At 46.1% G+C, this 27,446-nt stretch overlaps 1 protein-coding gene across 4 annotated transcripts in view; it reads right to left on the reverse strand.

Annotated features, from left to right (window-relative positions):
• The window catches only part of MIS18BP1 (MIS18 binding protein 1), a 679,433-nt gene that overhangs the window by 575,258 nt on the left and 76,729 nt on the right, over positions 1-27,446 (reverse strand). For 2 of the 4 annotated variants that reach the window (XM_086937270.1, XM_086937268.1), the window contains exons 4-5: positions 13,359-13,873; positions 2,120-2,196 (exon numbers count right to left, since the gene is read on the reverse strand). In XM_086937270.1, coding sequence (XP_086793396.1) covers positions 2,120-2,196; positions 13,359-13,873 — 592 coding nt within the window. Of the gene's footprint in view, positions 1-2,119; positions 2,197-13,358; positions 13,877-27,446 lie in introns of all 4 variants that reach the window. The other 2 variants (XM_086937269.1, XM_086937267.1) reach the window with 1 other exon arrangement.

Below are 27,446 nucleotides of genomic sequence, written 5' to 3' on the forward strand. Positions count from 1 at the left end.
ACAGACCAAATGGCAGGCATGTGAATTTGAAGATTTGGCCGTCCTACTCTAATTGTAGGAACAGTCTGTGGGGCGAAAATATCAGGATGGTGAGGTAGGCATCCTTCAGATCGAGCCAGACTGACCAGTCGTTGGGCAGTAGAACATCTCTGAGGAGGTGGATGCCCTCCATTTTGAAGTTGACAGAAATTTTGGAGATTTATGACTGGTCTGAAACCCTTGTCCTTTTTCTTGACCAGAAACATATTTAGAAACCCCTGGGATGACGAGTTCAATTCTTAATGGACCCTTTCTCAAGAAGGTCTCTCACCTCTCTGTTTGTGTGAAAAGACTAAAAGACAGGGTAGGGAGTGTAGTACCGTAAAATAAGTGGAAGCCCTTCACAATTTGGAGCACCCAGGAGTCCCCTGTTATGGACTCCAATTGTGGCTGAACCATTATAATCCTACCTCCAGCCCCAGTAGGGCAGAAGGAGTATTGCTTACCAGTGGTGCCACCTGGCGCGTTGCTGGCTCCTCCGAAAATTCCTTTGCTGCCATGTCTTCCCTCATGACCTCTCGAGGGATAGAACCCTCCGAATTTCTTGTGGTCTTACCACTGGATGGAACGTCCTGTATGGACTTGTATGAGTGGCCAGAGGAGCGTCCCCTTCCTCTTCCTGCTCTTCAAAAAAGTTGATGGGTAAAGTTCTTTTTGAATGACCGTTGGGCGTCATCCAGAGATGAGAAGGTAATTAGAATGCGTAACAACGTCATAGTAAAAGGTGCTCCAAAGAGACCGCCATTTGTAACTGGGTCGACTTCAGTGGTGGTCAATTCACTTAGCTGAGTTCCAATTTCTATCAACGCGGCGGCGCACTGTTGATAATGCACAATTTACACTACCCAAGAAACAAAGGCCCTCTGAGCGCACCTTGATCGGAGAGAAGGATCACTCATATGGCCGGACTCCCTGGCATCTTCTGCAAAGTACAATATTTTAGCTGGTGTCCTGAAAACATCCATGACCTTATACGGACAGGAATGGTCCAGGCCCTTTTTAGGGTCCTTAACCAACTTAGTGATAAATGACACCAACCTGGCATTGATGTCTGGGGCACTTGCCATGAGGGCCTTGGGCATTCTGCCTTTAGACGACCTCGGATCTCCGGGTCCATGAGCTTCCTGATGAGGCAGCCACATAGCACGCTAACTTTGGCGCCAGAACTCAGTTTACGGAGCAGGCGTCATAAATGTCTTCTGGGTTCGGCATGGCTGGTACCCCCGCAGATTCATTGCTGTCTGTGCCCTCCAGCCTGGGTTTCTTGGCGCCAGCTTCTGGTCGCCAGGGTTTACTTCAAGCTGGTTTACCACCCAAATCTCCATCAGGGGTATCCGAGTCGTCCTCAGTATTGCCATCTGTTCCCTGGCGGAGACATGAATCATCCTTGAGGTTATGATCCAGCTGGGAATAATACTCTGCCTACAGTGTCTCTAAACTCCTTTTCAGGAATGCGAGGTAAGGGGCGTGACTCATAGTCGGTACTGGGGTGAGAACCACACTGCACGTCTTGTAGTAACAAGATGTGCCTCGCACACACGGGCGATGCCACTGTTGCACTGGTGGACCCTTACTCATATTACGAACAATCCAAGTTAAAGCATCAAAGTGAAACAATCAAAGCTAAACAATTCACCATAATAAGGGCCGATATAACAACTTGAAGTAAAACCCCTTATCTGGTTGCTGAGCAGCGGAGAAAGAGGAAGTGCTGTTCCTTGAAGTGGCTTTGATTGGACTTACTCTATGGTTATACTGTTGACTTGTTGCAAAGACTTGTGGGGTTTTTAGTCTTTAAATACAAATGTGTTGTATAAGGCTGCTGAGTGGAATAAATGAAACAGTTAAGCATAATCTGAGCCTCCGGTCCGGATTGAATTCCCCCACAAGTATTGGGACTTCAAACATGTCAGTCCCATCAACCAATAATCGTCTCCTTCATGACCAAAAAGCCTCAATCCCAGTAACCAACGCAGACTATGCAACAGCTACACTTCAAACAACTATTTAAGCCAAGGAAGAAAATTGAAGCATTACATTTAGTTGCCTGAAGTGAAATCTAAGAAACAGTTATACTTACATCAGTTTTCCTTCCACACATATTCCAGTGTTGTTGTTGACTGGTTTCAGAATCCACTCACTAAGGCAAATGTTTTCCTAAAGATTTGAGTAAAAAGAAAAAAAAAAATCTAATTCCACAGCACTTTATTCGGTTAAATAACCATCTAAGTACACACAACAAATAAAAACTAGCACAAACGGATAATCAATTTGCGGGAAAAACACTAGGACATATATACACCAATACAGCATCATCACAAATATCAAAAAACATTTCAATCAATTTATTAAGAAATTAATAACAACAATAATGTTCATAATTCCAACAATTCCCTCCAGGCAGTTAAAATACACTAAAAAACACAATAAAACTTCTCATAAAAAGTACAATTAAACCAAAATATATATTGCTTAAAATATCAACCACTATGACCACCAGGTTCACTTTATAGTCATTAGTTTTAAACCAGCAACAATTTCCCTCCTATGCATAAGCAATTCTATATTCGCATACCATATACGGGCTGTGCAAATATACAATAAAGTGTTCGTGCATAGTACATAAAACACATAAAATTAACTGCAATACATAATGGAAAAAAAAATCAACCAGTGAGACTCATCATTCCAAAATCTTTAAGACTTTCGATCTCTTGTGCCACATTGCTTCTAGAAAAGTACTTACAGCAAATACTATTTTTTGTGAAGTATCACTTTTCAGGATCCTAAAGGCTTCTAGGTGGCTGCCTGTGGCCATGCTACGACAGATGGGAACTAGCCATTTATGGTGTATATAATAGTACTCCTTACAAAAAAAAGTACATGCTTCTCATCTTCAGGTGCCAAATCGCAAATGGGGCCAATTTCAGTTTCTTGATTGTAAGGATTCTCAGTGGTAAGATTCCATAGCAAAATCTTATATACAAGTTTCTAGTTGAAGATGGAAAAATTACATCTAGAAATTCTTCAAATAGTGGGGAGTGCTTATGGGCCAAGAACGTCATAGTTGCAGGGCCATTGTGGGTAATCATAACAGATTGATCATTTATATAAGCCCAATACCTGAATTGAAGTAGTTCAATATCAGATTTTAAAATAGAATTGGGCTCATCCCACAAGTTCTGCATTCCGAGTTTAGAAAACTATCCAGAGACGGATTGAGCCCAAGGTATTTTCCTGGCTACTTAAAGGTTCATTACCTCTACAAGTGAGTCTTTAAAGACTACAAGTTCTGGTGTAGTCCAAAGTTGGATCCAATATACTGAAGTTTTCAAGATAGTCCGTTTAGCAACTTTTTTTATTCCGACATCGAGGTACATGGGGATTAATGGGGTACTAAATCGTAAACCTAATAACTTTCTAAAAAATCTGTTTCAGCAGTGGTTAACTGCTGTAAATGACCATAACCCCATATCTCCGCCCCATAAAGAGCAGCTCCCTGGGCTGTTGCTCAGTAAACTTCCACAGCAGGGGAAATAGCACTCAAATTAGTTCAATTATAAAACCTTAAAATAGCATTTGATCTATGTTCAGTAGTTAATTTAGATTTCTCCAATTGGTTTGTCCACCCTAAATTGTCTTTAAGTCTGACCCCCAAATAATCAAACCTATGTATTCTGCCCAGGGCCTCATCCCCTGCATGAATACTACGACTTACCTTTATCCTCTTTCCAAAAACCATAAACTTAGTTTTGTTTATATTTAGTTCTAAGCCTCTTGAATTAATTACAAAACTTTCAAAATGTGTCAAATAAAATTTGGAGGCCCATTGGAGATTTACATACGAGGAGAATCGTCAGCAAAAAGTAAAATAGGTCTCTTTTTGTTATTCAAAATTGTTGAGTCATTCCTGCAATGTTCTAGGGCACGGGTACTTGTAGTACAGCCCGCGGGCCGTCAGCGGCCCGGCAAGCCTTCCTTGGCGGCCCGCGGACCTTGCAGACAGGTACCCGCGTTTAAAAATTTTTTTTTACAGAGTGTCAACATGGAACCACTGATTAGTACATCAATTTACAGAAGGGAGCACTTGTACTGTGGCACTGGATAGCAGTGGCACAGTGCCCACAGCATCTAAAATCAGCAAAAACACATGAGGCAACAGCAAAAATGGAAGGGAGACCCACGTCAATGGTGCCAGGTCTAACAATCCCCCACCTCTCAAATCTGTACTAACATGTTGCTGAGGTGGAGTCCTTCCCACCTGAGACAGATGTAGCAACCCTAGTGGTGATACCCAAAACCCAACTGCCCTCATCATCCTGCGCGGACTACCGCCCAATTTCCTTAATCAACACTGAGGAAAAGATATATGCTATGGTCCTGCCCCAACGTCTGTGTCCACTCCTAACAAACTGGTCCACTCCGACCAATGTGGCTTCATGCCAGCGCGCAGGCCTAAGCACTGCCTGAGGCGCCTCCAACTGGCTCTTGCTCACAGTCGACTTTTCAAACCCTACCTGACGCTCCTCTTTGTCAACTTTGAAAAAGCCTTCGACACAGTCGACTGGCTCTACCTGGAGGACGTTCTTAAGACGGTGGGCCTGAGTCAACAATTCAGACGTTTTGTCCAGGTCCTCTGCTCTAACCCAAGAGCCAGAGTGCTCACCAATTAAGCCCTGTCAGAGGCGGTCCCGATTCAAAGAAGCACAAGACAGGGCTGCCCCCTCTCTCTCCTCCTATTTGCGCTGGCAATGGCAATGGAGCTCTTGGCGTGCCTTGTTCGGTCGGATGACTTGATCCAGGGCTGGGCCGGGGGGAGCCACCACACTGACAAAATCGTCTTGTATGAGAACGATGTCCTGCTTTTTTTGGCGGACCCAGCCAGCTCCAGCCCTAGGTGCCTCTGGGCCCTCCAAACCTTTGAAAATGTCTCAGAACTCTGGCTCAAGCTGGCAAAATCAACCCTGGTGCCCCTTCATCTCTCCAGGGAATGCTTTGACTGGCAATCAACCATTGCCATCAGTCTACAAACTTTCACATATTTGGGGATATGGATCACTCTGCTCCCATACTTAGAATTGGCATTAAACATTACCCCACTAGTAAAAAACCAAGGAGGATCTCAGGCGCTGGCCAACCCTACCTCTCAACCCACTTGGGAGAGTGGCTATGTTTAAAATGATGATCCTTCACACGTCTTATATATAATCCAGAATACCATCTTCAACTTCCCACGCAGTTGGTTCAGGGAGATAGATAGCGTGGCCGTGAGGTTCCTGTGGGGAGGGGCAAGACCATGCACTGCCCTATCCCAATGTCGGATTCCACCGTTTGATGGCAGCATGGGCATGATCAATCTTCACCTATACTACATACCCACAGACTTCTCGTCCTTAACGACTGGTTCACAAGGGGCTGGTCTGACCCGGCCTACAGAACCGAGGTCTAGGACATGGAGTTCCCTCAAATCCAAGCATTCCTATATGGTAGCCCATTACCTAAAGCAATACCATTGATAACCAGGGCGGTCCTGATGGCCTGGCGTACGGCAATAAGACACACATGTTGGGACACAAAAAAGGAGCCAGCACACACCTCTCTGGCAGGGCGGGTGGTTGGGAGAAGTGACGGCACTCACTGGGTTCAAGCGATCAGATTACATTGGCATATCACTCCTGGGTGATGTATGGATGGGCAACCACATTAAGACGTTTCAAGATCTGCAGTGTTACACCCTTCATGCCACACAATTTTATAAATACCTGCAGCTGCGTCATGCTCTCGGCATGCCCATCTCAACAGGCACAACACTCCCCGAGTTTAGCCCACTAGAGGCTCAGGTCATGATGGGGAACCTGGGAAAGGGAGGATATACCGTACCCTTATTACTAATGGCCTGATAACACTCACTCTACTCCGGATCCGGTGGGAGGGATGGCTGGGCCCTCTGGAGGAGGAGGAGGACTGGAGCGACACCATTATGGCCCCCAAAACCATCACAACTTCAGCCAGACTATCTAATCCAACTATATTACTTACTCACCGCCTATCTCATCCCAAAGCGCCTTTATAGGGCAGGTCTATGTCCCTCTCCGAACCGCACGCGCTGTGGACAGGAGCCGGCACATTTTTACCACATGACCTGGACCTGCCCCCGCCTTGCCTCATATTGGGCTGCAATAGAGTCCGAACTCACGCACGTCCTGGGCTGGCAGGTTCACCATGATCCCTTACGCCTCATCCTGGGAGTAATGGACGGCCTAGATGGATCCCGAACTGACAAACTATTCCTGGGGACAGCCATCACGGTAGCCAAACGTGACATTGCCCGACATGGGCACAGTCTAAAGCCCCAAGCATAACCAAAAGGCATGAATTTGTTAGCCACACAGGATGTTCAACCAAGCGTACAAAGGTCAACGGTCTTGGGCAAATGGACGAACCAGTTAGATTGATTAGAACTGAGATCTACTTGTGTACACAACTATATTGTTTATACGCTGTTGTCGAGGACTGGTGCGCTCACTTACATACAATCAATGCAGATGTACTCTGAAGTATCATGGACAGTTGGTCAAATGTGCCATACTGCTATTTGATTGCGCTTAAAAATCAATAAAATTGTTTTACAAAATAAATAAATAATCAACTTCATGACTTCTGCCAGCCTTATACAACTCTAGGGATTCACAATACAACACTTGGTAAGAGATTGTCACCAACAGGCTCAAATTGACAAGAAGTCATACTGTAACAGAGGCACACGGTTGGGAGATATAGTCCTCTTTGGCTGAAAACAGATTTCTTTGTCAATTGGGAGGGTGCAATATGTAGAACTTGTAAATCGTGCCTATGTAGCCACAAGCATAATACAAATCTTGTCAGGTGGTGGCATCAAAGACCACATGGTGTACTTTGCAGATAAACCAAAGCATGATGACGAGAGTTGCAACCCTATACTCTGCCACATGATCAATCAACAATTTCTGCTCATAACATTTATCTCTGAGCTACCAGAAAGTATTACTGAAACTAAGCATGCTATTCATAGGGTCCCATCACTATTTCTCAGACAAACGCAGTATCATCTTTTCAAATGCCTTGAAGGAGGCATTGCAAAGAAACTTACACAGTATATAAGGAATGAATATGTAGTATCCTGCTGTTGATGGCCTAAATTCTAGAACAAATTCTGAAATCCAACAGTGTCAAAGAAATTAGCTTATTAAATACCTAGCCTACAGCTTGCACACTCTTGGACTATGATCTATTGGATTTGTTTGGGAATGGTGCATAAAGGTCAGCTTTTGATTGCACAAAAGGGTACATGCGTTTTCTACTCCAATATGTTGTTTCATATTTGAGTTATGCCGTCTAACTTACAAGGGGCTTTGTCACTTTTGAAACACTGATCATCAAGTTAGGCACCTATTTGGATAACATGATCATTTAAGACTTTTACTGGGAGCGAAACGAAGCTCATCTCACAGCAGTAAGCGCTTTACAACATGGTGGCCTCACAGATAACCCAAGAAAATCCGTTACTTAACTGTACACTGTGGTTCTCCAGTATTGATATCTTTTGTACATTCATCTTGAATCTTCCTAGTCGTCATGGTGGGAGACCCACAGTAACAGCAAAAATATCAGTACTGAAACATTAGCATAGCCCTCCACAGGAAAAACCAAAAGTCTTATTAACCTTTCAACATCATTTTAAAGCATTCACAATTCAGCCTATCACAGCAGAGACCCAGAGTATCCTCCCCCCTCAGATTTCGAGCACAAGTGTAAATATAGAACAGAGGTATGATGAGCCTATTACGGTAGGAGAGGGTCACATTTGAATCAATAAAAGATATCAATACTGGAGAATCACAGTCATTTGTTTTTTCTCCAGTGTTGTATCTTTTATAGATTCACATGCTTGAAACTGACAAGTAACCAGTATCAAAACTAAATACAAGATATATAAAATAAGTTATACAAAATGCAAGGAGAAAATAGAAAAATGAAACACAAACAAGGGAGGCTAGTAGCTGTATGCCTTATGCAAAGAGGCATCTTAGTGCAGCTTGCCCGACTATTATAGCCGCCTTTTTCCAAACATTGAGGCAGCAATTCGTGAATGTGTGAGTGTGGCCCGCGTTGCGTTGCGCTGCCCTGCAGATGTCAGGTAGAGATGCTCCAGCAAACTGGGCTGAAGAGGTTGCAACCATTCTCGTTAAGTGAGTCTGTGCCTTTGCAGGCAGTGGATGAGCAGCCTTTTCGTAGCAGAAAGGTATCGTTAATGTGACCCAACGAGCAATACTAGCCTTTGTCAAGGCTCATCCCTTTCTAGGTGCAGAGAAAGAAATGAGCAATTGAGATGATTTGCCGAAAGCCTTTTTTCTTTGAAAATGAAATTTCAAACGGCACTTAATGTCTAGTGAATGGAAAGCTTTTTCCGTTGTCGAGAATGGATTAGGAAGAAACGTAAGTAGAGCTATTAGCTTGATGAGGTGATAAGTTGAAGGTACTTTAGGTATAAATGAAGGATTAGTGCCAAGGATTACTCTGTCTGACAGAAACTGAAAATATGGTTCTTTTATGGTGAATGCCTGGATTTTGCAAATACGTCTAGCTGACGTGATGGCCAAGAGAACAGCCACTTTCCAAGAAAGGAACTTCAGATTGCATTTGTGAACAGGCTCAAATGGAGGTCGCAGAGAAAGAAGCGCGTTTAGCTTCTAAAATACTGGAGGTGGTTTAACAGGCGGGTAAGACCTGAAACGCCCTTTCCTGAACTCCTTGATAAGCCTATCAGACCACAATGATGATTTACCAGAAGGTCGCCTGTACCTGGAAATGGAAACGAGGTGGAGTTTTATGCATGATTGCAAAAAGCCTGCCTTGGCAAGATAAGGCAACTCCGCTCAGGTGTGGAATTAAAAGGGTGATATGACGGAGTACTACACTAAAGCAAACACAAGAAGATGATGGATGTAGCGCTGAAACTTTTTAGACACTCACCCCCAGTCACATATCTGGGTTGAATCCATTATCATTCTTTAGCTACCTTAACCACCCCAGTTCAGAACCCGCCATATGCAAATCAGTCTTGACCCTGTGTCTCATAGGAACAGTCAAGATCAAACTGCCAAGCCAGGTCTTCCCTGGACTGGAAACAAGCACCCTGGGTCTGAACTGGGGTGGCGAAGTGAGATAAAGAACGGTGAGGGGAGATCTGACCTGGCTGATGAGGGGTGCACCTACAAGTCCCTTGTTATTATGAACTCCACAGCCCCAGAATGGTTCCACTGAAAACTGGGAAGTTTAGTAACAAACTTCTCAGCATATTAAACTCAAACTGATGCCGGTGTGGGATTTAATGTAAAATGCACTCAGAGAGCATCTTAGAGGTGTCATCTGAAAAACTGCCAGCCCTGGCGTAGCTCCTGACTGGCTACCAGACATCTGCCACCACCAAACAGGTGTCTGGACCCTGGGTAGAGAGCCTCCGCTCTCCGGGTCCTGAAACAAAGTCCATCCTGGGCAGAGGTGATACATTCTCTCCAAGGATGGGCAGGGTCCACGAAGGAGAAGCTTCAAAGACCTGCCGCCTTTGTTAGCAAACCCCAGCCTTTTGCCGGTATCAGCAACTGGTCCCCACCGGTTGTTACCTCCATTTTGGGCGGGAGAATCGTTGGGAAAACTTAGCCAGGAAGGGAGGTGTACCTTCCTTCCCCAACCCCACCGCTCAGATGGGGGAGGCAAAGTGAAGCACGCATTTCAGTCCCCTTCATCTTGAAGATGAGGGGACTCAACCAATCCGGAAGAGGTCTATGCCCCACTCCCACTGGAGGGTGGCATAATAGAAGGGGTGTAGACACCCTAGAGAAGCGACTCATTGGTCTCGAACTACACATCCCTTAACAACTCTAAATACAGTATTTAGGGGAATCCCTGAACCTTGCCTCTTCAGATTCAACGACCTAAGAAGGAGGACCGAAGAGCCTTGCAAGCAGTGAAGGAGAAGACGACAACTGACTTGGCCCCAGGCCTGCCAGCCTGTCTCCTCCTCCAGCGACCCTGCTTGCAGAAATCGGCATGGCCCGCAGCCAGCAACCTCAAGAATCCCAGAAGGCCTGTGCTGTATTTAACAAGGACTTTAGTCTCCTGTGGACACCGTATTTGTCCAGCAAAGAAACCAGCATCAGTCCCGGATCCAGGTGGATCTGCGACACTGCACCACTCTGCACTCGACGCCCACCGCCTGAGTGAACCACTTACCCTGCGACGTCTCCCCAGCAATCCTGACCACGTCTGTACCGGTGGTTGACCTCTGCAAGACCTCTCCTCGACGCCTGCAGCCTCTGTCCGAAGGGTCCCGCTGACCGGATCCAGCTAAGGAAACCAAACGCCAAAATGCACCCCTGCATTCTCCGCCCCAGACTTTGGGGAGATCAGCGGACAGTGCCCAGTTGTCCTCCAGCTATGCAACGTATCTGTTCAGCCGTTGGTCGCCTTCATCCAGCCTCCTGGTCCAAAAAGTTAACCTGCTTACAGCCTGATCAACTTTAGGGCCGAAAAGATGTTCTTTATCAAATGGAGTGTTTAATATAAATTGCTGGACTTCAGGTTTGAAACCGGAAATCCACAACCAGGTGTATCTTCTAAGTAATACACTAGTGCTAATCTCTCGAGCTGCAGTGTCGGCAGCATCTAAGGCACATCTAATAGAGGAATTGGAGTTGAGTTTTCCTTCTTTTACTAAATCCTGTGCTTTAGCTTTGTGCTTATCCGGGAGATATTGGAGCAATTGCTCCATCTCGTCCCAGTGGGCTTTATTGTACCTGGCTAAGAGTGACTGAGTGTTAGCAATGCCCCAATGATTTGCTGCCTGGACAGCTATTCCTTTGCCAGAGGAGTCTATTAATTTTGACACTTTGTCTGGAGTTGGGGGGGACAGAGGTTTGTGAATTATCTGGAGACAACAAGTGAGTCTAGGGGTAAAGTCCGTAAATAAAGAGTGGATCAGAAGGAGCAGGCTTATACTTTTTATCTATTCTGGGAGTTAGAATACAAGCACGAACAGGGTCTTTAAAAATGTCATTGGCATGTCTCATTATGCCTTTGAGCATAGGAAGAGTCTGACTAGATCTGTGTGTCCTAGACAGAGTTTGAGACAAGAAATCCTCTTCTAGGGATTCTTTATGTAGTTGCATCCCATGATATTGTGCAGCCCTGGCAAGCAACTCTGAATAACCTACATTGTGGTCAGGATGGGAAGGCTTTGCAGGGTAAAGGTCTGGATCTTTATCTGTAGGGTGATCAATGGTATAGTCTTTCCAAGGATCTACAGGTAACTTAATATCTCCATCGTCTCCATCATCATCATCATTAAGAGGCTGTGAGAGGCTGTGCTTTTTGGCATCAAGGGTTTCGGCTCCAAAGCAGTCTTTGGTTTTGCGCTCAAAGTTTTTGCTGGCTGCCAGACTTTGGACGGCTCAATCCGGAAGTCTTGACAGTGGGTTTCAGGTCCAAGCCAAGAGGCGGGGCATCGGAAACATCGTCTCGGTGCCAACTGTAGCCTGGAGGCGGGATCGAAGCCTTTTGCTTAATTGGAATTGGATTTCGGGGCAAGGGTTATTCAGTACTCACGGAACCTTGACCCTGCGGTACGCCCTCTATGATCTCCGAGTCCGATTTAGGTAAGGGCTGCTCTTCCTGTTCCCCTTTGGTCCCTTGTGCATCAAATTCTTCATGCTGGGATCCTTCACCGAAGATGTTCGGCAAGTATTCGATGTTTTGGCTCTGCATTTCACAACGTTGAGCCCAAAGATCGCAGAGCGTCTTCTTGGATCGACAGGATCTGCATGTGTCGCAATCTTCTTCTTTGTGCTGCGGACACAAGCACAAGTTGCACAGATACTATGCATGGCACCGAGGGCAGAATTTGAATGGAGTCAGATCCATCGACTGCGGGGTGGACTGGCGCGGTTAGGCCCCACGACCTTCCGATCTAAATTAAGTTTTCCTTTGACCGATACAATACGCGGAGAAGTGGGATTCGCGTACGAAGCAAAACCGACAAGGGTATAGAGAATTGCGCACCGAGGGGATCCCAAAGAACAGCTTCGAACCGGAGCACAGCAATTCACGTCCGAACCTAATGGCGAAAAAAACAATCTAACAATAGAGTCGATACCCTTACGCACTATCACCGAAAGGAGGAGTCCCCTTACCTCGTAACCGGAAACCATTTTTTCAAAGAAAAACAACTTGTAAACATCCGGACCTAACACTAGATGGCAGGAGTATGCAAAGCATGTGATCTACAGCTCACATGCCTCAAACAAAGATATTCTAGCGGCTACACAGCCGAACTAGGAAAACCGCAGCCAAAACCCTCATCATCAGAAGACTGGACAATGGGAACACTCTCTATGTGGGAATCACCAGCCAACTCACAGAGGCCTCAGATCACCCAGAATGCAGGCAGCCATACTAGTTGTCAACCTCCCATACTGGTCTCATGTCAAACCACACCTAAAGGAACTATACTGGCTCTGTATATCTAAGCGCCTAAAGTTTAAGCTTCTTACCCACACATACAAAGAACACTACACAACACACCTGAGCAGCAGTGTGCAGTTCCACCAACCAAAAAGGCAGCCAGACTCTCACTAGCATATGTGCCATATGAAGGCAAAATTCGATCAGTAGGTAATGCCCTCTCTTACATTGGTCTTAATGCATGGAACGACCTCCAACACCACATTAGAACCTCCTCACCACTTCCTGAATTTCGCAAGAAGTTGAAGACCTTGCTCCTGAAGCTTGCTCCACACACCTGCAAAGTGACAGGATATCCTCATGGGTGATAAGGCGCAACAAAAATCCACATGACATAACACAGTGTGTTACCTGTAAAAAGGAAGATCCCTTGTCAAACTGATGCTGGAATTGAACTGCTTTTTCTGAAGGAATAGAGGTCAGAGGCCGGCTACTTGTACTAATAGGAGTACACAACTGAATTAAATTCTTTAAGGTCACTAGGGCCTGCTCTCTTGGTATTCCTGCTTTACTCATAGGTATTAAATCACTTAAAGTAAATACTAAGATATATTCATGTTTTCTAACACAGATGGTAACTAAATTCAGTTCAACAATTCCAAATGAGCCAGGATCTCTAAAAATACACAATCATGTACATTGGCACAATTAATATATATTTAAAACATAAGGTTCTTTCTGGCTCAAATTACCTTCATATTTCCGTTCTGGTACAGAAGGAAAAGATTACGGTAAGCCACTAGTGCAATTCACAAGCTTACCTGTTTCTTGGAATTGGAAACAACTTTGTCTGTGTGCGCTACGTTAGAAGAGTTATTACTACCCACACTTGTTTTCCGTTTTCTTGGTATATAAACTCTGGGAGATTTAAACAAATCAGCACTGCCATTGTCTTCAGCAGAAGAAATCTTTTTTTCCTTATTTGGAAACAATATCTGTCCGCAAATGCCAGATTTTGTACTACTTTTGATAGGCATTTCTGCAAAGGTGCTGCTGCTAGTAGTTTTTCTGGAGGCGATTTCAATTTCTTTTTTGCTTGTGGTTACTGTCTTATTACTTGAGGGATGGGAGTTGGTGTGCATTGTAATATCCTGAGACCGTTCATCATCACCATCATTTTCTTGTTCTAAAAAAACTGTGTCTGGGCTACAGTCAGTGCTGCTCACCACACACTCTCCGGTGCCATCAACAGGAGTGGAAAACGGTAGGCTCGATGAGGGCCGGATAGTCTTAGAAGGTGTGAACGTGTTTTCTGTTTTATTTGAAGATGTAGCATCTACTGAAAAAAATGTAAAGTGCATCAGCAAAATATTTCAAATGCTAAAACATTGTGATGTTTATCTAGTACTTACTGCTTCTTACAACAACAAAAAATATACATGAACTTCACATTATTCTGATTCTTCAACAATTCACAACTGAAATGCCACACAAATAATTATGCAACAGCAGCTTGATACTACTGGCAACATAATCTTGGTATTTGTAGCACTTACATTTCAGACGCGTGACCTATTTCTGGATGAAAAATCTGTGGATACCAGTACATCTTGGAATTAGTATCTAACATCATTAGCATTGTCTAAGCATCTAGCGGCATTTCTTGCTTACTGCTTGATACCGGTCAGATCAGCTTTTCGTTAAATGAAGTCCTGGTACTTAACCTGCAACTTCTTCCATTTGACAAGTGATTGACAGAAAGTTCCAGGAGGCAAAAGTGACCATACAAACAGTTAACAGTTCTATGCTGTAAGTCTGGAGCAACATGGGCCCTCCAGGACCACACAATATAAGCCGTAGCTGTTCACCTTTCACTGACATTTTCTCACAACACCACCAATTTCCGGATTCCATCCACAGTATCCTACGTGATCAGGGGTCAGAGAGAAGGGAAAAGATCCACAACACACCAAAAGCAAAAAGGTGACACTGGAGTCTATAGTATTACGTAAACCACAGACTTATTTAGATACAGTTTGTGATCTGCATCATTGTGCCGCATGGGTATGCTCGAGAAGTCATGTATTAAGAATGTTGGGGTGGGGTGGGCCAAATAAATTCTACCCACAGGGAGGCCCTACAAGACTTGAAGGAGGCACCAACAAAGATCATCATAATCACCGCTGCAAGTAATGACTTGAAAGATCCCCTTTTTACAGAACAGAAAAATCTAACCTTACAGTGAATTGACTAAACGTCAGACTATAGTATTCCAACAATGCTGCAAGCTGGTCACATGATGAGACTTGCATGCCTACATATTGTCTTATGGCTGGATGCTCATTCTGAAGGGGCAGGCTATTGTGCACAGGCTCCACTAAATCTCTAGTCGGATAATCAGCTTATAAACTTTAAACACAGGTATAAAGCAATGGAACAGAGAGATGTGAGGCAGGAATATCCACATATTAATCTATAAATATGAACAAAGGTCTAGAAATAAGAATCCCAGAAGGATATGGAGTCAAGTGTCAGGAGTCAATGGAACAGGGAGTCATCATGCCAACATGGTCTGGCGACAAGAAAGCATGGTACAGTGAGACATAGTGACACAGTGACAGTGGGTTGAGAAGAATATCAGTCACAAGGATTTGAAATCAAGAGAGCAGTAAAAAAAAAGATCAGTGACATATGCCGACTGTTAGAAATGGGATCTCTGGCTGGCCAAGGTTTGCGCCAAAGTCAGTCAGAGACCACCACTCTAAGTCAGGGCAAGGGAGTTACACACCAAGATAACCCCTGCACACCCCCTTGGTAACGTGACACGAGCAGTAAGGCTGAACTCAGAGGCTATGTAAGTTAAGTGTTTGCGCACGCATCCCCAGCAACAACACCCAAGGCCCACCACAAAGGAAACTACACACAAGGTTATGTATAAAAATAGCCTTTGTATTACACCAAACACATTAGATAAAATCACACACTTTACAATGTGCCAAAAGGCACAGGCAGAATTTACAGGGGATATATGTACAGGACAGGGCCACATGGACCACTGTCAGGACTATGCACTTGTAGATTTAGTACTTGATAGAATTAGCACTTGTAGGAATAGTAATTAGCACATAGAACACTTGTAGCATCAAATAGCAAATGTAGCACAAAATATAAAAATAGAGCACACAACCAGTAACTACTGGTAACAGGTAAGTACCACCTACGCAACCCTAACCACCTTAGGAGAATATAACGCAGGGAACCAGGACCTCACTAGCAAAATCTGTACTAGGAGAAAACAACCACCTAAGTATCACCATACATTTAGGGGTATAGACATAGGAACATTACACATGATGCATCACATACATTCAGCGGTGTAGGAGAAAGCACATGACGCCTAAACACATTCAGAGGTGCAGCACAGAATAATTTGCAGAAATTACATAAGCCACAACCTGTGGCAGTCCCCAGGCCGACTGGCCTCTCAGGGGCTAGGACGCCCTGTGCCCCAATGTCGGGGGAGGAAGCAGGCAGCCAAAGAAGAAATGCGCCAGGCCTAAACGTAGCAGCTGCCCACTAAGTGCTGGGCAGCTGTAGAACCAGAGGGGCCAAAGTTGGAGCCTTGTGGGCTCAAGAAACAACACTGCAGGCTGGGAGCCTCTGAAGAAACAATTTTGGTGCCCTGGAGCCTCTCAGGGCTCGTAAACAAATATGCCGCCAAGAGCCTCTGCGGCTCGAATTACTAATGCCTCTGAGCCTCTCTGGGCTCTAAATAACAAAATGCCCCCGAGCCTCGCATGCTCCAATTATCCAAAAATGCCCCCGTAGACATTGGAGTCCCTCTCGGGAGACTCGAGAACAAATGCGGCACTAACGTGGGAGTCCCTCACGGGGGACTCAAAAGACAATGCTCCCCCAGGGCTCTAACTAAACAAAATGCCGCCTTGAGCCTCTGGGGGCTCAAGATCATGGAAATGCCTTTGAGCCTCTCAGGGCTCTAAATTACAAATGCCCCTGTTGTTGGAGTCCCTCGTTGGGGGACTCGAAGACACCGACTGCCCCCGTAGGTGTCCCCGGAACAGAGATAGCCCAAGCGGGAGGGGCGGGCACCGGCAATGTGCCCCAACGCCCTCCTCCCTTCACACGCACACCAGGGCCCCACTCACCGGCTTCTCCGTTTCCCGGGCGGACTCTGGCTGCGGGGCTCTCTTGGACGGTCTCCTCACCGGCTGCTGGTAGATATTCGGGACTCTCCCTTCACTCGGGAGCCCGGGGCAGGAAAGGGCAGGCTGCTTCCGGCTGTCCCGCATTCCCGCCCCCGGCCTGCCTGACTTCCTGTGCTGAGGGCCGCCAATGGCAGCGCGGCCATTGGTAGGGAGGTGGGCACAGCGCCTCCTTATCGATCTCCGGGCCGGCGGCGGTGAAACACGGGGTAGGCTCCCGTTATATAAATAAATAAGACAGGGTGGGCACCTGTTCCGGCAATAACAGATATAGCGGCCCGGTCCCTAACAGGGTGGGCCCCTGCCAGGGGCGATAGGAGGCAGGAACACGGCAAGAGGCGGGGTGGTCAGCCGCCGAAGGGGAAATAAAGCGCTCTGAGCGCTATGGACAGAATCAAGCGCTCCCAGGCGCTAGGGGCTCAAAAGTAGGAGCACTCTCAGCGCTAATGTCCCCAAAGTCCAGGGACAAGCACAGCACAAAGTCCCTAAGGAGGTGGGGGCCAAGGCTGGGACTGCCAGGGGCCAGCTCACAGGGTCCTCCTAGGTAGGGAGGCAATCCCCAGTGGCGGTCCTCCTGGCGCCCAGCAGCAGCAGCCCCCCTCAGCTTGGATCCAGGAAGAGAGCATTTTGTAAGGGGACACAGCCCCTTTTTATACAGTAAAAACCTTTGTCCTTAGGTGCAGGGTGGGGGGAAAACCAGTCGCAGACGGTTTTGGAGCACTCTTGATGTGCTCAGCCCCTCTCACTATTCACTGGCCAGGCTAAGGACATCAGTCGCACCACATGGGGCGAAGCCAGCATTGTGTGGGGAAAGCCCAGCCCTATTCAGGTCCCAGGTGCACTCCTCCCTTCCATCTTATTTTTAAGAAAAACAAGGGGGACCCAGCAGGTAGCTATGAACCATGGGTATCAACTGAATTTTTTAGCACAAAGGTTCTCAGCTTTTTGGAGATAGAGCAAATACTATATAGAACACAGTAGGCTACTATATGTTTAACTTCCTTGTCCAGCCGGGCAAGGAATTTATTTATCAACAGATAACAAGTAAATGGTTATGATACATTTCTACAGCAGTAGCAAGACACAATCCTGTGCTGTACTGGGATGAAAGGAGAAAATCGAAAGGGTGAAAGGGGTGTTTTCAGGCAAAAGAAAAGACCAGGCAGGGCACTGTTAAAGGTAAGGAATATTGACAGTATCGCATGAGTAGTACACACAACAACATTTATAAATTATTTTCATGTATGACCACTCATGGGTGTCGACGTTTCGATCTCTCGCTCAGTTAATAAAGGGGATCATCTTCAGGACTTATGTAATTAGATTTGCCTGAATTAGGAGCGCCTCTTAACACGAGGTAATGGATGGTAAAGTAGGTTTAGGCAAAGTGGTCCTAACGCTTCCTTGAGCAGAGTAACAATGTCGGCGCCGGGGCTTGTGGCAGTGGGGCAGCCAGGTACTTATTCCTCAGATAGCAAGGCTGAATCCCTGATTATTTATTGAGAGGTGAAGGATTTACGGCTTCCTTGTTGTGCCGGTTGCGGCGTGGAGCCGAGCGTTCAATGTTGCTGCAATTTCCACTTAAGCAATAATATGGACGGGAAGCTCAATGGCCGTCACCGCCGTTCGAACAATGTCGATGATGGGCCGCTGGTCAGAGTCGAGCTCGCGGGGCACCGTCGGAGTGCTTGGTCCTACTGCCCCTCCCTTCCATCAGCATGCTAATCTCTCCACTCACCACCGGGGCAGACCCATCCAGACTCCTGGAGCCAGGCTCACCAGCCAGCTCCAGCCAATCACACGCCAGCATCCTTACTGCACACGCACACCAAGGTCTGGAAGTGGCACTAAATTCCCAGGTTTGGGCAGAATTCATTGATCGCTTTGACATTTGTTTGTTTCAAGAGGTGTGGACGGTTGAACCAATGTTTAGAGTAGGATACTTGAACTTCTTTGTGCCTGCTATTGAGAAAAGTTATGGTCGTCCTATGGGGGGTTTAGTGATGTGGGTTAGGCAGTCCCTGAAATGTCAAACCCAATTGCTCTCAGTTGCAAGTAATGATATCCTTGGTACTAGGTTTAGTTTCCCTGCTAACTTAGTAATTGATATTTATAATGTTTATGTAAGGGGGCTCCAGGGTGGAAAGAAATCTGAAGTTGTAGTGGAACTGGATAAATTACTCCAGGCGACCCCCCCCCAACCCCCAATATATAGTCACTAATTGCCGGTGACTTTAACACTACTTTTGAACCCCTAGGCTTGGATGACATACATTTAACAGAGGATGAGGATGCCAGGTGGGGAGTTCCTCAGATTGACACTAAACCCATAAGAAAATGGACGGAGTCCGCAATACAGTTAAAGGGCCTCTGAATTGAAAATGAGCTCCGAGCAGCCAATGGGAGCACATTGTCGGATAAAATGGGAAAATAAACTTTCGACAATGGTATCAGGGCAAGTAATATTGACTATTTACTTGTCCCCTTGAAGAAGTGGTCTACTCTCGTTGATATGGAGGTAGTGAATCGTATTGAGCGCGACCACAATCCCCTGACCTCAATATTTAACCTGGGTACACATAAAGTGGTTAATTCCTATGAGGGTAATAGCCCTCCAGATCCAGTTCTGGCAAATGATGAGCGCCACCTCAAATGGGGCCAAGTTGCAGATCTACAGGATATTATTGATAATCTTGAGGAATATCTGGCAGGGGCCCTAGAGGCTTTTGAGGTAGCCACCCTGAATGGATCTACCCCTAATCTTCTGTTGGAGGTACATAACAGGTTTTTCACTAAACTAAAACCATATTTCTGTAAACCTAGCTCAGTAAAAAGAGGTTCACAAATTAAAAAACCTGAGAGATGGTATAACGGATCTTGCCGCCAAGCCAGGGTTGAGCTGGGTCAAGCCATAAAATCCAAAGATATGCGTATTATAAAACAGGCCCGAGCAAACTATAGGTTTAAGCAATACAAAGCTAATAGGGAATGGGAAGAGGGCATGTGGCAGGATCTAAAAGTGGCGTGTAATGCAAAGAACGCCAAACTTTTTTGGGACATTTTTAAATGGGACACGGGAGGGCACCGTGAGAACCCCCAAAATAATGTCGACCGAAATTCATGGGTTGACTATTTTATGATGTACTTAAATCTTAGAAAGGGGCTGAAATAGTGCCGGTGTTTAAGAGGGGGACAAGTCGCTCGCAGCCAATTATAGACCAATAAGTCTAATTGACTGCATACAAAAAATCATGGGACGGCTGGTTTTGGGCAGAATCCAGACCTGGATGGATAATGACAATATCTTGAGTAACCTCCTGGCTGGCTTCCGCCCAAAAACAAGTACCATAGACCAGGTCTTTCGGTTTATAATGTTATACTGGCGTACCGTGGTCCTGTAAAACGGTACTTTGTTTGCCGTCTTTGTTGATTTAAAGGTGGCTTTCGACCTGGTCCCACGAAATACATTATAGGACGTTCTTGCGGGGCAGGGGATGCCACCTGAACTGTTGAGTCTGATCGTCCGCTTACATGAGGGTACGTTTGCTCGGGTCCGGTGGGGTCGCCAGGGGGAGGTTACGGAATCCTTCCCTGTAGAGCGGGGAGTGAGGCCGGGGTGTGTCATGGCACCGACCCTGTTCTCGCTCTTCGTGAACGGGGTAGCAGATTTCCTCTCCCTGGTCGCGAACGACGCCCCTGCGTTGTGTGGTGAGCGAGTCCCGATCCTCATGTTTGCGGACGATACCCTCATCATCTCAAAAACACCCAGTGGGCTCCACAAGCGTTGCGGCGCTATGAAGACTTTTGTCTCGATAGGGGCTTAGAAATAAACACGGCAAAAACCAAGTTTATGGTCCTTACGGGCCGTAAAGCTCATGGGACTGCCAGGCCTTTTAGAGGGACGATACATATGAATGGCTCTCCGCTGGAGCGGGTAGATGCCTTCACTTACCTGGGGGTTACACTCCAGAGAGATCTGGGGTGGTCTAGACAAATAGACATTGTAGTTTTAAAACACCGACAGCAGGCAGGCATTCTCTTGAAAAAATGTACCTCTTCATTGACAAAGCCCATTAGCCCATTATTAGAAGTATATGGGATGAAGGTCCTAAGTTCAGCCCTTTACGGTGCCGAACTTTGGGGTTTTTAAGATCTAGGGAAATTGACGCTAGCAGAAAACGAATTTCTACGAAAAGCTACTAGCGTTCCCGTAAGTACCCCGTTAACACCATTAATGTGGGACCTTGGAAAAAAGGCGGTGCAGGACCTCGCCCTTTTGCGGCCCCTACTTTACTGGCGCGCCTATGGACCACAGAAGAACTAAGCCACTAAGCTCAGGGCCTGAGGGAGATAATGAAGAAGGATTCCTCCCGAAAAATACAATGGTTAAAAGCCATTCAGTCTTTACTTTCTAAATTGGGAATGAGGGAACTGTGAGAAGACTCTTTTCCCCTCCAAAACTCTTTTTTTTAAAAAGTACTGGGAGATGGTGATACAGAAGAGAGGTCAGAGGGTCTCTCCCGGCACCCGACAGGTCGTTTCATGGATATTAAGGCCCACCCAATTCTGGAGCCTTATTGGGATATAATTGGGAAACAGCTGGATCGTAAGCTCTATTTTCAGCTCAGAGTGGGCACCCTCCCAGTAATGTCTTTTACAGCAAATTGGGCAGGAAAAAATGGTAACGACAGATGTCCAAAGTGTGGGGAGGAACAAGAGACTAAAAGCCATTTCCGCTTCTTCTGTCCCATGTACACTGCCCCCAGAACAATGTGGATTAAGCCTATGTGTAAATTTCTTGGGATACATAGGCACGAAGAGGCTCTTAGTATTTTATGTACAGACCCAACCCCTACAATTGCTGTTGCTAAGTTCTTAAAATGGGCTTGGGTAATTCGTTCAAAACAAATAGCGACAGACATATGATGATCTAGTTTTAGCTCTGAGCTCTTGTGTAATATACCCCTGAAAGAATTGTATATTGATCAGATTGATTTTAAATATGTAAGTTGATATTCGACAATACTCTACTGTAGTTTAATTCCTTTTTAATATTTATTTATGAATTTTAATGAATTTTAAAATACTGATTTTTTTATGTATACTTTTATGACTTAAATTGTCGAAAAAAGTTTATGAAACACACTAGACACAATCATGCCGCATACATCATTAGTTTAGTTTAGTTTATGGCATTTGTTAAGCGCTTGGTTGCACAGAGAACAGTGCGTCCCCGCGCTGACAACCCTACCTACATCTCTTCAGCCGAGCTCATAAAGGCTGGACACAGGGGCAAGGGTGAACTATTCAATCATTGCGCAGCATTCAATCACACAAGTCCGCACATACCAAACTCGCACCTGCACTCCTCCCGCTTTAGGAACTACCAGGGACACATACATTCCCCATGTATTCCTATGGGAGGGCAGGCCAACCTCACCACATGCACGCACTTTACCCTGGGACACAGTGGTAAAGTGCGCAGAAATCAAAAATCACTATCACCAGATCACAATCAAAAAGCAAAAAGTTCAGGGGTGAACCTGCCTGAAGGGCCAAGTCCAACACCGACAGGTCCAAATCAAGGGCAAAGAGGCAAACATAAAAATTCATAAAAACGTGCCGTAAAAGAGTTTGGGTCTGGAACCTAATACTCTACCATGCATAGAACAAAAAAGGGTAAAAGGTATGTCACTGACAGAGGCCAGAAGGCAACTACATACAAGAGTCTTTAACCAGGCACAAAAGTATACAGGCCATAATGTCCAATACATTTATTCAAAATAGCCTACAATCATTCTTATAAAAATAGAAAAAACACAAGTTGAACATTTCCTTTCGCAGTGCTACCATTGTATTCGTTTGTAAACATCCTTGCTAATATCATCCAGCGTAGGACTGTGAAAGTACAATACAACATACAATATGAGTATTTGATAGGATCTCTCAATCGCATTACCAACCCCACCACTACATTCATCTGATATATAAATTTCCAGATGTAACAGATGCAGAATTACAAGAATAACCATAGCAATCAAAGGTGCTAATCTCAAGAGTCAATGCAGTGCCAAACACTCTCTCAGGGGAGTAGTAGATTATCAAATAAGGACTTCCAAGTCCTCCTCAAACCTTAAGTAAATAAACATTTCTCCAGTACAGGACTGTACAGTGTGAGAAATTCCAGCCACATAAATATTCCTGTAAATGAATGCAGCAGCCTTACCCCAGATCCCACACCTTCTAGAGCACGAGCCTCAGCAAGCCTATGATTAATACAAGTAAAGGCTTGAATTAATTAATAAGGGCTTCGTAGTGAACAATATCACAGAAGAGAGCGGACAAGCTCCTAACTCAACTTCAGGGAGGCTTTGATTTATTTTACTTATTTATTTAGTGTTTTTATATAGCATGTACAGATCAGAGTCTGAGAGCTTGTTCTAGAGATAACTTTACATACATCACAAGAAAGCAACAAATCATATACATGAGGGAAATACAGCTATAATAGGGCTAACATAAAGGGGAATTTTGAATTTGAATGGGGATTTATAAAGCGCGTAGCTACCCTGGGGCGTCCCAGCGCTGTAAATCGACCTATAGTTCCGGAGGGGGGGCAGAGGAAGTGAGGTATTATGGGAAGAGCCATGTTTTTAGTTGCCTACGAAAGGCCAGAAGGTTGTGTTCTCTCCGGATGGAAAGTGGGAGGGCGTTCCACAGTTTTGGGGCATTGTAAGAAAACAATCGCCCCCCGGAACAGGCCTTTTTTATTCTAGGAACGCTGGCCAGGGAGAGGGAGTCTGATCTGAGTACGCGTCCGCTGTGCGGAGTCATGACCGTTCTTTTTATAGCGCTGCTAGAGCGCGCGATTCGCCTGGGCCACACCCAATATGGCCGCCAAGATCGAATCCCAGCCCTCGGCGTCCATGCTCGGCCGAGGGCGGTCCGGAGGTAGGGGAGGGGGAAGGAGCACAAAGCTCTTAGGAGTGCTAAGGGAGTCTCTAATCTCGAGCGCTTCTTAATCAAGCGCAGTCAAGCACACGAGTAAAATTACACAATAACTGATTAAAATGCTTCTTAATCAAGCACGATCAGAACACGAGTAAAATTGCAAAGGGAAAGATTCAAATGTGCCAAAGTAAAGTAAAGACAGAGACCTTCCGGCTTCCGCCTCAGGAGGGAAAGGTTGCTTCTGTTAGTTATCACTAGGAACGATCCCGCGCGATTGGCCTGGGCCACACCCAATATGGCCGCCAAGATCGAGTCCGAGCCCTCGGCGTCGATGCTCGGCCGAGGGCGGTCCGGAGGTAGGGAAGGGGGGAAGGAGCACAAAGCGCTTAGGAGCGCTAAGGGAGTCTCTAATCTCGAGCGCTTCTTAATCAAGCGCAGTCAAGCACACTAGTAAAATTATACAATCACTGATTAAAATGCTTCTTAATCAAGCGCGATCAGAACACGAGTAAAATTGCAAAGGGAAAGATTCAAATGTGCCAAGGTAAAGTAAAGACAGAGACCTCCCGGCTTCCGCCTCAGGAGGGAAAGGTTGCTTCTGTTAGTTATCTACTGCCCAGCGTGGAGGTGATGGGGTTCGAGGAAGTCCCCGAGTGGTGGTGACATCGGTTCCGCTGCTGCGCGGAAAGAAGAGAGCAGTGTTCGCCCTTTGCGCAGGCTCAGTGTCAGCGCGACCGAGGGAAGTGTCTTAGCTGAGGGAGCGGCCTGTAGGGATCTGCTGCTGGTGAGTGATGACGTCTCTCTCCCGTGCAGAAACACCCTCGCGAGTGAGCAGGTCGAGGGGAGACACTACCGGAGGCGCGGCGGTGTCTCTGCACGGCGCAGGTCCCAGTGGTGAGTCAGCCAGAGGGAGGAGCAGCCGGGGAGCCGACGGGGATCTCCCCCCCCCCGCCCGGAAATCCGTCGCTCCGGGGCCCTTTTTATGGTAGAAGGCAACGAAGGTTGGAGATTGCATTCCCCAACCGGCGAACCCCCCCCCCCCCCCCCCCCCCCCCCCCCCCACTGACTTCAACAGCCAGGTGCGAAGTAAGTAGGAAGAGGGAGGCTGGGCTGGCTTAGGAAGCCTTCATTCTCTTAAGGAAGTGGGTCCACTCGAATACGAGGTGGATAAGGAGAAGAGAGAGAGTCCTTGTAAGGAAACTGTCGGTACTGTGGACTCACACAGGCGGGAGGAGAGATTTATGTGCGCAGGTACTGGTCAATCTAGACGGGGGGCTAAATTAAGGGAGAAGCCTTCGAGGATAACCTGAGGAAAGTACAGACTACATCCTTTTAAATAGAGGCAATGGATCTTGGGAAACAGCGCCTCTTCCTGGTATAAGTAGGATTATCTAAGGAACTTCTCCCTTGAATTGAAAAAGCTTCTCAAGTAGGTCAGAGCTTAACCACAGAGCGGTCTTGAGTTGTGAACTGTATTCCAGCTTAAATTGAGAGTGGGAAGAGAGTTGAGGGAACCATATTGTCTTGATATTTGCCTCACCACGTTGACAACTGTTGTATTTACCTTCAAGTCATCTATGTCAAAGTGAGCCTAGAATTAATGACCTGCTAGATAAAAACGCATCGATTTGATAAAGCAACTTTCATTCGTGGAAACCAAAAGTTACCTGGATGACATAGTGATCAGTTGGTGCTCACGAAGAGTCGTCGTAATGTCAAGTCAAGTCAATAAATTTATATAGCGCGCTACATACCCAGAGGGTCTCAAGGCGCTTGAATAAGGGTGGGGAATTACTTGTCAAATATCCACGTTTTAAGTTTCTTTCTGAATGCTAGGTGGTTCTGAGTAAGGCGAAGGTGAGTGGGAAGTGAGTTCCAGGTGTTAGCTGCCAGGTAGGAGAAGGATCTACCTCCCATGGTGGTTTTGTTGATGCGAGGTACAGTGGCAAGGGCTTGGTTGGAGGATCGTAGCTGGCGGGAGGGGGTGTAGAAGGACAGACGTGTGTTGAGGCATTCGGGTCCGATTTCGTAGAGTGCTTTGTGTGCGTGGGTTAGGAGCCGGAAAGTAATCCTCTTATTGACGGGGAGCCAGTGGAGGTTTTTCAGGTGACCAGAGATGTGTTCTTTACGCGGGATGTCTAATATGAGCCTGGCTGAAGCGTTCTGGATGCGTTAGAGTTTTTTCTGGAGTTTAGCGGAGGTACCGGCGTAGAGGGTGTTTCCGTAGTCCAGTCGGCTCGTGACCAGAGCGTGGGTGACTGTTTTTCTAATTTCGGTGGGGATCCAGCGAAATGTTTTTTTGAGCATGCGAAGAATGTTGAAGCAAGATGAAGAAACGGCGTTGACTTGTCTGTTCATCGAGAGTGAGGAATCCAGGATGACGCCCAGGTTCCGTGCGTGGTCCGTCGGGATGGGTGCTTTTCCGAGGGCCTCTGGCCACCAAGAGTCATCCCAGGCGGAGGGGGAGGTGCCTAGGATGAGGACTTCTGTTTTGTCTGAGTTCAGTTTCAGACGGCTGTGCTTCATCCATTCGGCTACTTCTTTCATTCCTTCATGCAGGTTGGTTTTGGCAGTGTTAGGGTCTCTGGTGAGTGATAGGATCAGTTGAGTATCGTCGGCGTAGGAGATGATGTTGAGGTTGTGTTGGCGTGCGATGAATTCTTTTGTTTGTAAATCGAGTAGAAATGATTTTTCTTCTGTAAAAAATGTCTAGTGCTGATTCTTTTATGCAGAGCTAAATTTTTGTACTGTAGTTAAAGAGTGCTAAGTACCCACGGAGATTTAAAGAGCACTTTTATAAAACAGCTCATGTTTTTCTAATCTTGGTGTAGTGTCCTTATTTTTGAGTGGATGGATGTTTGGTTACTGATGGGTATGACGCAAACTTAGCACATATTCCTTGGAAATAGGCCTGCCACTTAGTGCCAAGCTACCTTATGTGACTTGGGGTTCCCTAGGTCCAACATAATTGGTGTCCAGCGGTGGGATACGAACTGTGCTTGCGTCTACTCTGAAGTAACAAAGCATACCCCACAGGCCTACACCTGGAGTTTTCTCCTGGCGGACTTCCTAATTACTACTTTTGTTTTTTTCAAATTTATTCCTGGTGGTGGGTGGAGGTAGCTTCAAATTGCCCCTTGTGAATCTATTCCGCCCTGGTGCTGGCCTCATATAGGCTGACCCTAGGAGGTCCAGAAGGGACCAGAAGGTTCTAGAGGGTCCCTATTCTTCCCTATGGGTCAAGCTTCAGGTGTGGCAGTTATGGCAGTTGAAAACCACCATTTTGTGTAACCCTCACTTTCAAGTCAGGAAAGGCACCTAGGCCTCAGGTAAAAACTATGAGGGCAAAAGAGCATCTAACCCCTGCCAACAGCACAAAAAAATTCCAGTGGACACAAAAAGATTAAGGGATATGAGGGGCAGAAAGGGGACAAAAATAAATACTAAATAGGAGGGACGACCCAAAAGGGCAGACAGGTCTAACACTGTGGTTTTGCTCTTACAGGAAACTCACCTACTTGGCAATAATTGCGCCTTCTTGGTTCATTACGAACTAGATAGGGTCTTCTTCCCGGGGTATCCTAGGGGGTACAGAGGCACAGTGGTGCTTCTCCATAAAACATTCTCATTGGTGGTCTAAAAGGGCAGCCTGGATCCCATGGGGAGATATGTAGTGGTGGAGGGTACTCTACAAGAACGTATCTGCCACTTCATTAGTATATATGTCCCTCCTAC

The sequence above is a fragment of the Lissotriton vulgaris genome, chromosome 9 (genome assembly GCF_964263255.1).
Source record: "Lissotriton vulgaris chromosome 9, aLisVul1.2, whole genome shotgun sequence".
Lineage (NCBI taxonomy): Eukaryota > Metazoa > Chordata > Amphibia > Caudata > Salamandridae > Lissotriton > Lissotriton vulgaris.